The 17,528-nt window shown below is 38.3% G+C and overlaps 1 protein-coding gene across 4 annotated transcripts in view; it reads right to left on the minus strand.

Moving 5' to 3' along the window:
* The window catches only part of SLC2A13 (solute carrier family 2 member 13), a 153,172-nt gene that overhangs the window by 30,941 nt on the left and 104,703 nt on the right, over nt 1–17,528 (minus strand). For all 4 annotated transcript variants that reach the window (XR_008842526.1, XM_056513492.1, XM_056513481.1 and 1 more), the window contains exon 7: nt 10,995–11,120. Coding sequence is in view for 3 of the 4 variants with exons in the window: in XM_056513492.1 (XP_056369467.1) it covers nt 10,995–11,120 (126 nt within the window). In the remaining variant the exon portion in view is untranslated. The remainder of the gene's footprint in view (nt 1–10,994; nt 11,121–17,528) is intronic.

Genomic DNA, 17,528 nt, shown 5'->3' on the forward strand with positions numbered 1-17,528 from the left:
TCCATACTCCAGCCTACAGGCAGGCAGGCTTCCTTCTGTTAGAGCTCCTTCAGGACAAAAACACTTATAAATGTAGGAGATTCAAGTATTTTTTGTTAAAGACAGGCTGCCATTGAGCATCCATGGTGGACTAGCTCAGTGAGCTCTCACTTGTGTGCAGACCCCTCGCTGTACCTCAGTGCTCCTGGACTTGCCCTGAACTGCAGCTGTTCTGCTGCTCCTGGGGTTTTTGGTGGGAGTTCTGGATCGTGCCTGCTCTTACATGTTTGAGAGCCTATGGATGGACCACCAGACTGCAATCAAACTACTGACAGAACAGAAGAACTTCTAGCTTTGCTTTCCAGATTTAAAAGTATTTAGTCTCTCTGATTGCAGCATTAACACTCAATAATTACTGAAACAAACTGGTCTGAAGATTATGACGACAAATGCAGTACTTTGGACTTTCATGCAGGTTTACCATAAAATAAATATCCACCTGATGTTTAATCTCATTTGTTTTTTCACCTGAATTTACATTTTCTTAAAAATTATAATTCCAAAGTTCTATTGGTTATAACAGAAATATCCACCAGCTGTCTAATCACTGCAGAAATATCAGCTCTCCCAGGAGATTCCTCTTTTGTATGCTATATAAAGAAAGATTGCTCCAATGAATACTGGTGGGAAGGGCTGAGTGCAGGCCTCAATAATAGTAAGTATAAATATTTTAATATTAGCTGAAGAAATATTAACAGAACAGCATGCAAGAAATGTTGGCATGGCATATGAAAGTCTATTCTCTAAAACACAGGCAAAGAACAGCTGCAAAGTAACAAAAAGGAACATTTTCTATTCCATTAGTCAAGGGATGAAAAGACAGCTCAAGGTCACAGTTTTAGACATCTGAAGTTGATTTAAACAAATTCCATCCAGACTTCCTATTCTTACTTTATTGATGCTTGTGCTGTTCACCATGTGCCAGTGGTAATGTCAAAGGAATGTTATCACGTCAAAAGCATCCCTTGAGTTACAACTGTCAAAAGCATTTTCAAGACTGTGCTAATTAAAGACCAAAGAAAGAAATCAAGGAGGTTGTTGCAATTCAGTACAAATATTCACTGGAAGTTAACTCTCAAAATGAAGTAGGTTCTATAAAACAATCTTTTTTTTATTTTCTGAATGCTTCCAAACAGTTTAGAAAACAATAAAGAGAAAAAAATGTATTGCTTTTAACTACCCCAAAGTTTTAGACAATACAGAGGTAGCATAAAAACTGTACTTTAATGTTGAAACCTGGTATGTGAAGTTACTGAGGAATGGCAGCATTTTATAGCTCAATTTAGAAAAACAAAGCAAATCCCACCCAAACCCCAAACTCCAACCACAGATAGGATGTGGTGACACAATTCCATCAAAACCTGGGTCTGCTCTGTGGCTGCAGGCACAATGCTGAGGCTTTACAGATAGTTTATTGCTTATTCCAGGCAGCAGACCCTGTGTTGCCAGCCAAACCAGCACGGTGCAGAAACAATTTTCCATAGCACTATTAATACCTTAAAACCTCAGTTAACCACATATTTCAATGGGAATTGAAGAGAGAATAAAGTACCAATCCTTTGGAAATTTTTACTGAAACAAAAGGAGGAGGGAACTTTCTAGATTTGCTAATCTTGTCGAATTTGAGACAAAAAAACCACATAAGAACAAGGAGTTTAAAATGGAGATCAATATTACATGCATTAGCATGCTTTTTAGCACTTCCCTGCTCTATTTAATTTATAGTTATTGACATACATTTAAAGTTTATATTTCAAAAGTTCTAACAGTAACATTTTGACCACCATAACCTTCCATCTAAGTACTGAACTGTGACATTTGTTTTCTCTGACAGCAATTCAAACACAAATATTACATTTTAACTACTACCAGCAACTGTTTGCCATCACAACTGCAATCTAACCAGACAATACTTCAGAATTTGCATTCGTTATTTTAAACAGATGATGGAACAGCATTTTTTAAACAGAACTTTTCCCTAATTCCAGTAGGTGGCAATAGCTCTGCCCTAAAAAGCTCAGAGAAACCTGTTTCAGAAGGGGAAGGAAGCATTGCATCTCCACCCATCCCTGCTGTACCGGGGAGGCTCTGAATTAGATCACCCAGCAGAGCTCTCCAAAGAAGATTCCTCTGCTGTCAGCCCTAAAATTCAGTGAGAATCATTAATGTTGTAACTGAAAATGAAGCCCTAAGGCTCTAAGAACACTTAAAACAAGATAACTATTTCATGCCTGATTTGTGAGAGCGAGCACTTAGCATAGAGTGTTGCTCTGCTTTGATTTGTGCATGCAGGTGCAATACCCATGCCTAATCTAACAAATTTTATAAAATACATAAGCGAAAAGTTTACATTACATTACATTATCTCTAGTTTATTAAATTTATGAACTTTGGGTTCCAAAGTCTTCACTATTATATGCAACTCAACAGTTGTGACAGGGATGTGTCAGTCTGGGATGTGACAGTCGAAGAACTCAGCAGAAATCAAAGTAACCATCTATCTTTCATGGCCTCTGGCATCTAAGAAGAGTTTTACATAAATAAGTGCTTCTTAAAAATAGCTATTTTTCCAAAAAAAATATGGAAACACACCCCATCTGAATCATAGGTCTGAAGAACTCAATAATCAAGCAGAACCTCAAATTTGCCCCTTACCATTATCTAAGCAAAACTAATGTGATAGCTGTGGAAATGTACACGCAAAAGGAAGTCTATCCATCCTGCAAGGAGGAAGAAATGCCCAATGTGCTGCTGTTGAGAAGTATGACCTGCCACTTCCCAGACTGCCCACTTCCTAGCCCGTACTAACCAACAAGCTGAGTTAAAGTAAGGTCATGATTTTAAATCAAAGGAATCAATAATTCCAGTTCCTCTTGTGCAGTGAGGGATTGATGTTACTGCCTCCATTCTCAAGGAAATGAACCACACATGCAAACAGCATGTACAGTAATCTCTATGACTTACCAAACATACTGAGTTATTCAACAGTCCTACTGCAAAAATGTGTCGATTTGCTTTCTCTCAAAAGTAAAAAATACTCTAAAAACTCCCTTCTTATAAGAAGGGACAATATGAAAATTTTACTGTATACAATGTTGTGATTATTGAAGAATTATTAGTATGGAATAAAGGTATATAAGATGTGGATTAGGGATGCTGTTAAAGGTACAAGCTTCTGTATGGAGGTCTGTGTTCAGCCCTGTTGAATGGTCTTTAACAGTAAAAATCCTCTACCACATGGGTCTTTCCAAAATATTTTCCACCCTCCAAACTGAGAATTTAATTTTAGCAAATCCATTTCACAGTGTAAAAGCCTAAAGGAATCTGCTGCGACAGTCATCACAAATTATTTTTGTTTCAATTCAATTTTCACAGTCAATAACCAAATAAATGTGAAAAACAACTATTGGAAATTCTCCCCTCAGAAAAAAAAAATCCACATGCTCTTGAATATGAGTCAGTTCCCTTTCCTGGGCTCCAAGACAGGAAGGGAAATCCCATGTCTGTCCCAGCAGCAGCCCCCACTCTGCTGTGCCCCTCTCAGACCCCTGTGCTGAACACAGCCCCAGGAGCCAGGCACTGACATCTCTCAATCTGTCCCCAAGAAGAAGAGCAGCTGGAGAAGCTAATTAGCAGCAGGCTCCTATGGGCAATAAAGGCTCTCTAATGTACATTTCATAAGGGAGAGAGAAAAGCTGCAGGAATTATCCTCATCCTCTAAGCACACTGATGAGAGACTGACAATTCTCTCGTACACACTGGCATTTTTTTCTCCTTTGCTTTCCTATCTCCTTTGCCAGCTAGTAGCAAACATGCTTTTTAAACAGGGAACAAGAGTATTTTTCTTTTAGTTCCCCTTCAGCTGACCAGAGAATGACTGAAAAAAGCTGAAAGCTTGCTTCTTCAGCAGATGTATATGTAAATTTTGAACACCATAACTTCTTCTTCTTTGGACCACTTTTAAAACGAAGAGCACTGACTCAAACATTTTTCCATTTAAATAATACAATTTTTCCAGACACCAGCATTCAATTGATAATGTTTTAGCTCAAGGGCTACTTTTGTTTTTATATTCCAATTACCTCAATGCTACAAGCATCTAAAGTAGTTGTACCAAGTAACCCAAATAGCAGTTGGCATTCCCTACCAGAATGCCTTTTAACTAGTAACCTGGAGTAAGATCCATAAGCATGTTTAGCAGCAAAATGCAATAAAAAGGAATGGGTAGAGACCAAATGTACAGACAGTGTTTCAAACTAACTAGTCCTACTTTAAAATCGTATTTTGTGCTGGGTGTCTCCAACAAATAGATTCTGTCCTCAGCATAAAAATTAAACATTTCCTAGTCAGAACACACTCACTTCATAACAAGGCTTTTCAAACATCCAGGATTTGCCACTGGTTGAGGAGAAATAGTGTGTTAGAGCTATTAATAGTAATTCCTAAGTAATTATCTGAAAGGAATGTAAATAGTTTCAATTTAGATTATCATGTTGCTCTGCTGGTTATTTTAGACCTAAAATGCAGCTATAATATACAAAGTACCTTTTTTGTACAGGCATTAAATTAAAATATAATTATATTATAACAGTAATTAAAAAAAGTCTTCCCTCTTTAACACAGTTTTTAAAAAAAGACAAGACTATCTTTTATTAAAGTTACAATAAAATTCCACCCTCAATTATTTAATTACACCCTTACAGTATTTCAGCACATATATAGATTTCACCATCTTTGTACATGCTTAAAAGGAGCTTATTATGGTTCTCAGCTCCACCACGAAATAATTTCCTTTTTAAATAATTTTAAAGTGTGATGTCTTTAAGATTTGAGCAGGAAGAGTGGCTGAAGGGATTGAACATTAGACTTCCACTTATCTTAGTACCTACTCCTGCATCACCAATAAGACAGGCTCATCAAGGATTAAGGACACAGTATTCTACATTACTTTATCTTTCTATTCTTCCTCTTTGCTCTTACAGTTAGCAGAAATGGCTTTAAAATATGCTTACAAGATTTCTTAAGTTCCTCCTCTACATCCCTTTTACAAATGACACTGATATATGCAACCATTAGACTGTGATTACATGCCTGATAACCCTCCCATGAAAGACCTCGTGCCTTAGAGCTTTGGGTGACAAAGACTATAATCAGTTTCAGATCTTCTTTTAATTTCTGTTTTCACATACCTCACTAATAGATATTATTGTGCTGAAGTACACACTTCTAATCAAACAGAGCAAATATGATTGTGCCCTGCCACCCAGCTGTTCCAGGTTTTCATACTTACTAGCACTGGGGAAGGTAATCAGAATATAATACTGCATATATCTTGATTTTCTTTTCTAAACAATATTGAGGCAGAGAGGGGGCGTTTCATGTTCTGGTTCCTACTGAAGTGATGAATATTTCAATTTAGCTAACATTTACCATATTGTTCATCAAGAGATTTCTCTAAGACTACTGGTTATAATCACAACTCTTCTGAGTGCTGCCAACATACATGCAGATGTGAATATTCTCTTAATCCTGCTACTTTCCTCAGTAATTTACTCCCTCCACTATAATTTTTTATGTGGTAAATAAGAGAACCACAATCCTACGAATAAGCTTAATCTATTTATCTGACGACTTGGTAAGAGAAATACTAGTTTCTCCTCTAATTACTGTTGAGTTAAGAATGAATTTTCAATGCAGATCTTTGTAGAAAGGTTTCAAATAACCATTTCAGCAATAAAATCTTCTACCAATACTTTCTGCATGACAAAACAAGCCACATCTACCCATGGACAGCAGAATGCTTAATTCCTGAAAGATTGCTCTGGGACTAATCTTTCCGTGGTAACAGCAAAAGTCCATAATGCTGTTTCCCATGACATACTGAAAACAGATTCTCAGCCTTCAAATGTGTAAATACACATACACACACACATTATTTCTTGCATTAGTAAAGCAGTCATAGGAACTTTTACAAATGCATCTGTCATGATGCAAAGCAAGCATAATGAACTTACATATCTGTCTTTTTATCTACAAGGGGGAAAAGTATTTTTAGAAAAGTCTACTGTTCTTACAAAGAAAAAGTATTCTAATAGTTTTAAGAGTCTCATCTGCTATGTATTAGACACAGGCAGCACTGCATGAATGTAAAGCTCTCCAGAACACTCTCAAGGCTGTGACAGACACTGGTATGTCCCCTGTTGGAAATAAACCAATCTGTTGTCTGAGAATCCAGCTAATGAACTCCCATGAATTTATTTTTTTAACCAGTGGAATCTAGTTAGCATCCAGGCTCTAATGCCAAGGTCATTAGGCGCACTCCTGAAGCTGAGAAAGAGTGTTTGCCTGCCTGACAGGCTTCCTCTCTGCACAGACAATTCAAACCCACTTTTCCCCCAAAGAGGTTTCCAAGACACATTTAAACACCTCAGCAAACTAGCAGATATGAGCAACAGGCACACAGTGAAAACTAACAGCATTACTGAGAATCTGTAAACATGTCATTCATTTTACACGGAAGGAAGATGCTCAGGAGAGCACAGGCTAGAGGAAAACAGAGCTTCCCAAAGACAGAGCTCTTCTGCACTGGCTGTCCTTTGAGAGGAGAGTGCTTCTTTATATTGAGAAAAGCAGAATTCTCCATGAAACATTAAACTCCCCAGGCAGGGAGATGTTCCTCTAACAAAGTTAACAAAAATGGCTGAAAAAAGCAAATCACTCATCTCCTCTATCTTTACAGATTTCTGCTCCCAGTCATTCTCCTTTGGGGACCTGCCAGCTAATTGCATGGACAGGATGGTTTCTAGGCTTGTCTCTGATCTGATGATGATGTTATTATTTCTTCATAATTGTTTACTGTATAAAATCAACATCATTCTCTCCAGAGGAAGACTGCTCAGAGTTGCTCATGAGAGCATTTTAGCTCAGTTGCAGGTCTGCTGTCGTCTTGACAACATCCTCATGTCAAGGTTAATGTCACATCAAGGCACTGTAAGTAGCTCCTTCCCTTGCTGTCATTCTTTCAACTGTAAGGGTAGTAATGCAATTTAAAGTTTCTTCATTCTTGGCTGACCTTTAGAAGTATTGCAATTACACACAGAGAAGTTTCAAGAGAAAAATTTCTCTGAGTACTGTGGGAGTAATTGTAATTGTGGGGAAAACCCAGAAAGCATAGCAATCACCTCTACATTTTGTCCTGGCTCAAAGAGGGACTCTGCCCATGACCTCTGTTGTGCCACCGGAGCTTCATATTGGAACCTTCCCATTGCATTCCCATCAAGTGAGATAATGCTTTTTATAAAGTTCATGGGAATTTCATAATTCAATGTTCATGAAGAACAGAATTAAAAGGCTTTCTGTGCTACTGCTAAGTGCAAAACTTCCTTAAATCTTGGAAAACAGAGTCCCAGTGCAGAACCGTGAGACTACACCGAAAGAAAAGATACACAGCTCTTCTTCTTTTGCTACAAAGTAAATAATAATTTAAGAATATTCTTGCTCACTGTCTTGGAATCATCCTTTACGTGTCCCTGGGCAGAGCTGGAGGCAGCAAGACTTGCATGTCAACAGCTATTTTGTTAACTGGTTCAGAAATACCCAGGGCAGCAAAGCACCTGCCTGTGCTGGTGCCCTGGGCAAGTCACTCCTCTCTGGGTTATTCTAATACCAGTTGTGCTTATGTAACTGATTAAATAATGAACAATTTCTATTGCTTGTGGTCCATGCATGATCTTACAGGCACACCCATTGCACATCACCCATGCTGCTTAAGCTCTGACTTGGACTCAGATTTATTCTTGTGCAGTCTCTCTCTCCCCCAGGGCCACTGCCAGCCACGGAGTTTCCAACATTCAACAGAACCCAAACGCTATATTCTTCTTGAAAAATATGTGGATGCTTTAATTGTCTCCCTGGGTTTCTATGACAACCACAGCAACATAAACAGCCTTGCTGGCAGCCACAGGAGACTGAAATTCTGCTCTTTTCCCTCCCCTCCCCAGAACTTCTCAATGTAGAACATACTGTAACCAAATAAATGCAATTAACATTGGAGGTGGTATCCAGTACACCTGGCTGGCACTGGGGAAATTTCTTGGAAATAAAATGCATTACAGTATTTTATGGTAATAGTCAAAGCATTTCCTGCTACATCAGTGTAATCGAAGTACCTTGGGACCAGCAGAGAAAAACAGTGCAAAGCTATAAATACATAAATAGAAGTTTCCTATGTCAGCCTGTATGGCTGCTGAGAGCTTTAAAAAATACATGACAAGGCCTTTTCTGTTAGTGCTTCTGAGCACCTCTCACCTTGGTGGTAGCTTATACATGAGGAATAGGTAAGGCCCTAAGTAAATATCAGGGCAGTTGGGCTTCAGATGACTGCACTTCCCAGCTTTCCAGCAGGAAAATAATAAACAAGGTGTGACCACAGCAGCAGTAAAATGTTCTGCATGGCACTGTCAGCCCGAGCCCAGGAGGAGCTCTAACACCTGCATCAGCATCCTGAGGGCTGCTGCTTCTGCTAACGCTCAGACATATGAGGTCCAACAAGTCCCAAACAAATAACACAGGTCTTTCTCTCCTGAGCAAAATTAATGGCAAAATAGATTTTCCATGAGCCAAGTGTAACCCTGGAGGTTTTAAGCATTTAAACTCATTTGTCTAATACCAGATGGCATGAAGCCATCAGGATACACAAGAGTTACAAAAGAGGCTGCTGATAATTGTGGCTATCAGCTGTCCATACTCAAAAAATCGTCTTTCAAATTATTATACTGCTTTCTGATCACCATAATGATCTAGTTTGTGACAAAGGAACTTTGTGAAAGAAAGGGCTGTCAGTTTGTCTCAGGCACTTGTTCTCCCTATGCTGCCAGGGAGATACAGATGCCTCAGGCTGGTCTGAGACACAACTGATTTTGCTGTAAAGCAGACTCAGGATTTGAGCAAACCTGTGAGCCCTTGGAAACAAAAATTGATGGGGATTCCCCTGGGCCAGTAAGCAGAAATACATGTACCTGTGAGGAGGAGGCAGAACGAAAAGGAGGAGGTAAAATGCTTCCCCCTTCCACAGGGCTTGGAAGGCACAGAAGGTGCCACCTGACATTTCACAGCTTGAAGGATCAGCTTTTTGAAAACTGCCTGATTACACAGATCAGGTGGAGGTAAGAGAGAAATTAACAAAATAAACACTAGAAATGGTGATGAATATTTAGAAAAAGAAATGTGAATATTTTTTTGGTTTTCCATCTTAAGGCAGAACTTTCACAATGGTGACTACCAATATAACATATATAAAATTTTTTCATTTCCTCTTGAAGGATTTTAAGCAGGGTCCTCATGCTATGGAATTCTTGCACATGGAAAGACTGCATTTTGCAATATGAAAAGGAAATATTTTTTCTTCCCTATCTAATTTGCTCTAATAGGCTGTACAGCAGAGTCTATGTGAGACTGAATCATGAATATTAAAAAATTGCTTATGCTTACATTTACTGAGCTAAACAATAACACTGGCTATTGAAATAAAGTTTAATTTTATCTATCAACTATTAATAACAAGTTTTTGTTTGCATGTATGTCTTCTATTAGCATTCTAGTGTGATTCTGCTAATTACAGACAAGTTACTTAAAACTACAGCATATAGGAAATGAATGTTGACTTGGAATATAAAGAGATATCTGTTACCTTACAAATATGAGAGTCCACATGGTGCAGATCACATCAGGCTATCAGGCAACATGCAAGGGATGTTCCATAATGTGACATTGAAGTTAGTCACAGAACAAGCAGGTCAGATGAGATTTTTTTAGTTTTCACAGTAATTTATTAACTGCAATAGCCCCAAAATGATCAAAGTGCTTTTAAATTAGGATTTAAAAATATAAGCTTCTCTTTTCTGCACCTGGAATTAATTACTAGGCCTAATGGTATGGAAATCAAAATGAGTTCAATTTTAGAGTAGTTTTATAATAATGATTCTACAATTAGTAGATATTTTCATACTTTTCAACCTCTGTCCAATATGACTCAGTGCCATTAAGACAGTTGGGTTTAAATTTTGAGAAGTATGTATGAAAGTTAAGAAAAAAAAAGAGGCCCAAACCACCACACAAACCTTTGCCTATTCCCTAGGTATGTTCATGGTGTGTGGGTAGCTGAGAAGAATTATGTCGAGGTGGTTTTATCAGAAGAAGTAATTACATAATTCCCTTGTGGCTCTGAACCATTCTAAACCCTAATCCAAGCCCTAATCATTACTAAAGTATTCATAAAGCCTCCACAAGATAACGTTCCAACTCACAAAGCTATTCCTTAGGAACAATCAGTACTTCAGAAAACTTGAAGGTTGCTGTGACTTCACAGGAAATCTTTGTGCCCAAGAAAGAGGTGTGATATATTTTGCAGTTGCACCTATGAATGTACACGTTTTTACACTCAAATGAAACATATGGCATGACACCCCTTTCAGGCACAGAACCACAGAAATCTGTGATCAAACCCCATGCTTTTGACAATTTGAACTTTTCAGATTTTGCTAATTTTTGTTTATTCAGCTATGCTAATTGTTTCTTTGGTAGGCCAATATTAAAAGTATCATTTAATTAATGCATTTAAAATGAAAATAAATTCAGAGGGTTTAAGTATATAACTAGGGAATATGCCACTTCAAATGAATAAAAAACATTAAGGAAAGGTAAGTTTCCTCATTTTTAGTGTACTTTTGCCATGCTTCCTAAGTGTCAGACCACCCCAAAAGGGCTGCACACATCAGGGTCAAGGCTTTAATTTATTGTTAGGAAGTAACCACTCATTTTTGACAATGCCAAGTTTTCTTCTTCTTCCTGAACATCTTAAGAACTGAACACTTTTTGTAAAAGCAAAATTGTTTTCAATAGCATAAAATACACTCTCTGTGGAGTACAAGGCTAAGAAATCTTGACAAGTGACATACCTGCCCCAAGCTGCTTTCATTGTAGAATCTTTATCAACAGGAATGCATGAGGACTCAACAACACTTGATTTATTCAATTTGTAGCAGAGACCACAGTCTGGATCTAACATACATCCATTGCAATAACTGAAAGAGAAAAAAATAAGTACTTAAGCAACACTTCATTCATTTGTGGATGTCAAAACCAACAGCATCTCCTAAAAAGTTTTGGACTGCACATAGTTGTCAGTGTTGGAGACAAGACAAATAAGTTCTCCAAAAAGTGTCACATATTGCTTTCACCCTCTTTGGTAACACATTTTGGTAGTCCATCTGCATCTACCTTGTGATACTTGATCAGGTTGCAGGAGAATTCATTCACAGAATAAATTTAATTGAAAATAGACAGTAGACTTGGTTGCATTTTGTTATACTGATACTGGTACATCAATGGGCAGTAACCAAAAGAGTTTACAGGAACAGAAGACTGCAAGTGAATGAAAACATTTTTATAAATCACAAATGTATTCAAGTATGTAATAATAATACAAAAATGTATAAAATTATAATATTTTCTTATATTGAAAAGCATCTCATGCTATCAAACAGGACTGTGACATGATTTTCAAACTATAGAACATTTTCCACTGAAATTATGACATCAAAGTGCCTCTAAGCAACATGAATTTCTAAAAAGACACAGTGATTTTTAGTGTCATCTTTTTGGTGCTGCCAGCAGAGGACAGGACAGGAACTGGACACTCCTGGTTTCCCACATTTCCTCACAAGAATCACTGCAGAGATAAACAGCAGAGCACTGTCTGTTCCATCCTGCAGGGAAACTCCACTAAACCTCATGTAGTGCTGGGTATCAGTAACCAGTCAAGTGGGAATAGCAAGATATCTTATTTACTCCTCCATCCCATCCAGAAAAAAAATTGAGAGATTTGAGTATTGATTCCAGTGTCTGTCTACATAGCTGCTAGTTCAGCTGATCCTCTGGCTTTATTGAATGCTGTAGAATAATTTAGGTTGGAAAGGACCTTTAACACCATCAAATCCAACTGGTCTTCTGATGGCATTCAACACAATAAAGGCTGCTGGATTTCATGTCTTGCCAAATGTCAGAGGTTATACAGAGTTACTTATAACAATTTAAATAACTTAAAAGTTATTATTTTTCATGTCTTTTCTGAAGTTTGTCTTTCAGATTGAACAGTTAAATAACAGCTCTTCATAAACCCTTTACATTTGGGCTAGGATTTTCTGTCATTACCTATATAGTGAATTCATACAATCAGACTCTGGCTTCAGATTTTAGAGACAAGACTAATTTATGCTAGAGGAAACACAGAAATCCAACACACAGGACCTAAAGCCATTTCAGATGTAACTCCCAGCAGACTAAGAGCAGGCAGTTGCTATTCAGAACATTTAGCATTCTTTTGTACCCTGTTTTATCACTGATATAAAATTTTATGTTGTCTTTGATGAAGTACATAGTCATGCTTTTTCCAAGATGAAGACCAGTATTTTTTCCTCCAAAACCCAGCATATATATATTAAAATTGTTCCATAACACAGTAAAGAAACCTCTATCAGTTACCAAGTCTAATGATAACAGAAGATGCAGCAAGGAAGATTTTTTTTTTCAAAAAAGCAGTTAAAAAACAGCCAAAGACACCATATGCTGAGGCTGCTCACTCTAGAAGTAAAATATATAGTAGTTTCAGGTTTATGCTCTTCTTCCCTCTAGCCCCATTATTGTATGCTAAACTATTTAAACAATTTGAAATTGAGCACATATTCTGACATACATGCTCATAGTGATATAAATAATATAGGATATAGAATATACCAGAAAAACAATGCACAATTTAAAATCAAACTATCTCCTACAGAGCTCATTCTTGTCCTCAGAAGTACCTCATCAGACATATCAATTTATACATATTGAAAAATATGTCAGAAGATGAATCTTTAAGAATATTGGTAATTTTTCAAATCCACACCACAGATCAGTTATGGCCTTGAAAGCTCTATATAAGAGTACTCTTGGATGTCTAGGTAAGAAAGGAAATTCGCATTCAATTGTAAACAGGAGATATGCTCCCTCTAGCTATCATGAGCTATTTCTATTTGTGCTATGTGGGAGTCAGCCTGGCCTGTGTCCCAGGCCAGGCAACCATTACAGAAGAAGACCTGTACCCCAATCCTAGGCCTTGGCACACATCTGTTGAATTGTGGCAGTCCCAGTTGTTGTACCAAGGAGTTAAGGGATTACCCATGTTGATGCCTCATAAATATTCCCGACCCTCAGTTTCCAGTGTCACTCCCAGCCCCTCGAATATTCTTCCTTCTTTGTACCCCCATTGTCCCTCATTTGACACAGTGTCACACCCACCTTACCCCACTGGACCCTGCCTCCCCTCCCTCCACCTCTGCACCACTTTCCCCTGTACCCACTGGCCCTTTAACCTCGACTCCACCCCCTTTCCTGCCCCACATTTATACCCTAAACCTCCTTCATCTTGGTCTTCGACCTTTGACTCCTACTCTGGTTGCTGTTCGGTTTTTGGGCCTCGTCCCACATTTGTTTTCCCTATTATTGAAGTATAATTTTGAAGTATATTATTGAAGTAGTATTGAAGTTGCAAGTCAAGATTCTAGCACCACTCTTCTTTTATTTTGCCACCATAGCCCTAATATCATTAGAACCCTAAAAAGTGTTGTTGGGGCCCACCCTCACCCCCCACAGTGCTAAGTTCATGACCTAGTGTCTTGAAAACAAGTTAATCAATGAAAAGCTGGTCCAAAATTCCCAAGCAGGATGGTTGTCTGTAAGACTGACAATTCAAGATTGAAATACCTGAGAGAGGTTATTTGATTTTGATGAAACCAGGCAGCATTAGAGCAGAAAGGTTTTACAATGAGCCTGCTTGCCAGCTGGGCTCCTAGGCAACCCAACGAGAAGGCAAGTGTCAAGACTTCAGATGCTTCAGCCTGTGAAGCAGAATAACAACAACCAGGACTCTCAGAAATCCAAAATTGCTCAGCTTCTTTGCAGATCAGTGGCATGAACTCAGCAGAACAAAGTAGCCTGGCCTCTCAGTTTATGGGGAAGTGCCATGGAATGGGATTTCTGGGTTCCTGCTTAAACACCACAGCATGTTTACTCTGTTTAGCAGAGTAGATACCCCCAAGCCCACGATTCCTCACTGACTCTGCCAAAACACTCAACATCTGTCCCCTTCAACCAACCACACAGGAATAACTGATATCTAGAAAGACTGACAGCACCAATTTTGAGGTGCTTTGATAGCAATTTCTTGCCAGGCTGAGCAGCAGCAACTTCCAGAACACTGTGCTCTGGATCAGCCTGCCTGATTAACTGCTCCTGAGGTCAGAGGTTGATCACAAAGGCCACAATGCCATCCCCTCTCACAAAATTACTGCTTTATTTCTTCCCAACAGCTTACTAGGCTCTAATGTAGACTCTAAATCTAAAATACTGAATAAAATCTCTGACCTGCCAAAGTGACTCTCCAGTTGTTGATGCTTCATAACTGCTTCCCCTCACTTAGAATACTCCATACCTACATTTGTTTGATCATTACATTTTATACTTTAAATTTGCAAAATAACCTTGTAAGTAATGACTCTCCTACTATTCTCTGTAGTCTTGTAATCTCAGCTAAAATTTTACCTTGCCACTTCTTGTTAAGTGATTTAGTACTAAAAGACCTTTGCCCAGTGCCTTTGCTCTGCAAGTACCATTTGTCTTTTTCTCACATTATTTTGATTTTTTCAAGCTGAACCTCAATTCAAAACATGTCATCAATTTTCACTTTTGCCACATTTTAAAGAACTTTCAACTTTGCTTTACATATTCTGTTATCCAGTTACAAAATGTATTGGAATGTTCCTATTGTCCAGATACAGAAATGCAAACTGAACCTGAAAATTTATTCTGGACTGTTTAGCTGCACAGAATATACCAATTGATTTAATAATATTCTACTGCATGAGTAGCAGAACAGCCATTCAAGAGTATCAAAACATCCCCAGACTTTTTGTGGACAGACTCTTCCCACTACTTTCAGATCCATCATTCTCACTGAGTACCTGCTGCAGAATCAGCCTGAGTATGTGAAGAAGGCTTTTTCTGGGAAAAACTGATAGACCTGTTACATGCAAGTGGGACCTGATGATCCTTATGGGTGCCTTCCAACCTGAGATATTATATGCAAGACATTTTGCTCATGTCCTGTCTTGTCCACAGAGTAAATTCCACTGTTGTGAGCTTTTTTAACCCACTTCTCCTGCTCTATATGATGCAAATATTCATATTCCTGAAGTTGGTTTTCCTCACAGAACGGCAGAAACAATAAAAACTCTCTTAGGCAGGAAAGGTTCAATGTAGAGACAGGAGGGGCTTGCAGCACCTACTATCACATCCAACCCAGAGAGAACATTAGCTGCAAATCATTGCAGGCTGGGAGGAATGTCACTTTGACTGTGCTGCTTTCCCCTATTTTCAGCTTGCTGTTCACCACACTGGAAACCTGATCCTAGGCCAGGTGGATCTTTCATCCTACTCTCAGGTTACTCTTTGCTTTCAAGGTTGGCTATGTACACAGTGTCTGCCTGTCTTAGCATGCAGTGTAGTTCCATTCTGTCTCCTTGGTGAACAACAACAAGCTGGGATCAAGCTTTCCTTGCTTCTGTTCTTGTATTCTATCTACAAGACAATGTCTCTTCCTCCAGCCTCGACCTAAAGAAAATGGCCAAGTCAGCTGAGCTCAGTATCACTGGTCAGGCCAGGCCTACTCAGCTGGACTTACCAAGGGACACAGGCAACTGATGAATCCAAACAGCCAAGGTGTTGAGCTCAACAACAACAAAAAAATCAAACCAAGGACTTATGGACAAATACTGCAGTAGAATTATTAGCTCTGTTGACATATAGGATATTGATACTTTCAACCAGATATACAACTAAGGATCTTAGGGCTTTTTTTGACAAATAGCTTACTTCATTTTATACACAAACACATCTCAGTTAGGTACCAGGACAATGTTAAAAACTGCCTGATGCTTGTACCTGAGGGCTTGTGCTGTTTGCACAGGTTTCACAGCATCTCAGGCATGAAATCAAGGCTTTCTTTTTACTTCTGATGGTTCCTGTGTTGCTTCCAGAAGTGAAGCACTAAATTCAGGTTACATATAACTGGACAAGAATAAAGGGAATGCTTTAAGCAGTTAAAATGTGTGCTAATTTCAGATACCACTTCCAGCTTTTTTGTCTGGGACATAGGAAATACAATAATTAACAAAGAATGAGAAAAATCCACTTGGACTTCAACAGCACTTTTCTGCTATTTTAGGAGACTAAGTGTCAGAAGTTTATTTGCTACGTTCTACCTATGAGGTTACACATGTATCTATTTAGTGGCATCCATAAGAAAAAGCTATCATTTATAATCACAGTTCTTGGATGCTAATTGCAATTCTGTAATTTAACACACAGATACTCCAACAGATCTAAATCACAGTTATGTTCAAGTATGATCAACCCTTTCTCATCTTCAAATCAGGCTCCTGCTCCATCTGTTCCACTGAGATGACTCTTTGGTGTCCTCCCTAAAGTTCCAGACGAGCCGTGAATCTTTACTCTTTTTGATATGCCAACCACATATAAATACATTGGCTTTCTTCAAACATTCCTTAAATCTTCTTGACAAAGGCTCCCATTCCTCAACTATAAAACATAATTTACACAACCTCACAGAAATTGTTTTCAGCTTCTTGGTGTTTGCTACTTTTGTTTTAGATGTGGTGAAGATATGAAGGCTCATCTGTTCTTCTCACCTATCACAGTCCTATGAAGATAATGACTCTGCAAACCTTGCCTAGTCCTTAGATCATCTATCACAGCTATCCCACTGCTGCTACAAGCACCTTGGCAGCAGACTGTGCTGAAATGCTGACATCACATGGGAAGTGTCCTGATCTACTTGCTTATAGGCATCAATTGCTTCTTGACTTTGAAGTTTTTCTTCTCTGAATTTATAGAGCCTCCAACTACAGAGTTTCTTGATTTATTCCTGAAACTAAGCAATACAGACAATAAAGAGCAGAAACAACTGACTTACACATGCTTTATTTTGGACAGAATGGATGTCTCTGTAGCATAATTTGTTTTCAAAACTACTTTTTCAAAGAGACCCTACATGTAGACTATATCCCCAGCTTCCAGGCCGATTAGATAGAAGCCCTGCTCAAACTTGATTAAAATCATTCTTGTGTGACTAAAACCCACAGACCATGTAAAGTATAACACTGTTACTTTGGAAGATTTTTAAAAACCATTCCCTAAACATTGTTTTGGTTTTGTTAAACAGTGAAGTCAAAAAGTACTAGCAGAGATGTGAAATGTTAATAGGTTACTATGTGAATAACAGCGTGTTTCCTCACTAATGCAGAGTTTGAGCCAAAGCATGTGGAAAACTTAACAATGGTTACAGGAACTGTACTCAGACATTATAGTTACTT

Source organism: Oenanthe melanoleuca, chromosome 1A (assembly GCF_029582105.1).
Source record: "Oenanthe melanoleuca isolate GR-GAL-2019-014 chromosome 1A, OMel1.0, whole genome shotgun sequence".
Classification (NCBI taxonomy): domain Eukaryota; kingdom Metazoa; phylum Chordata; class Aves; order Passeriformes; family Muscicapidae; genus Oenanthe; species Oenanthe melanoleuca.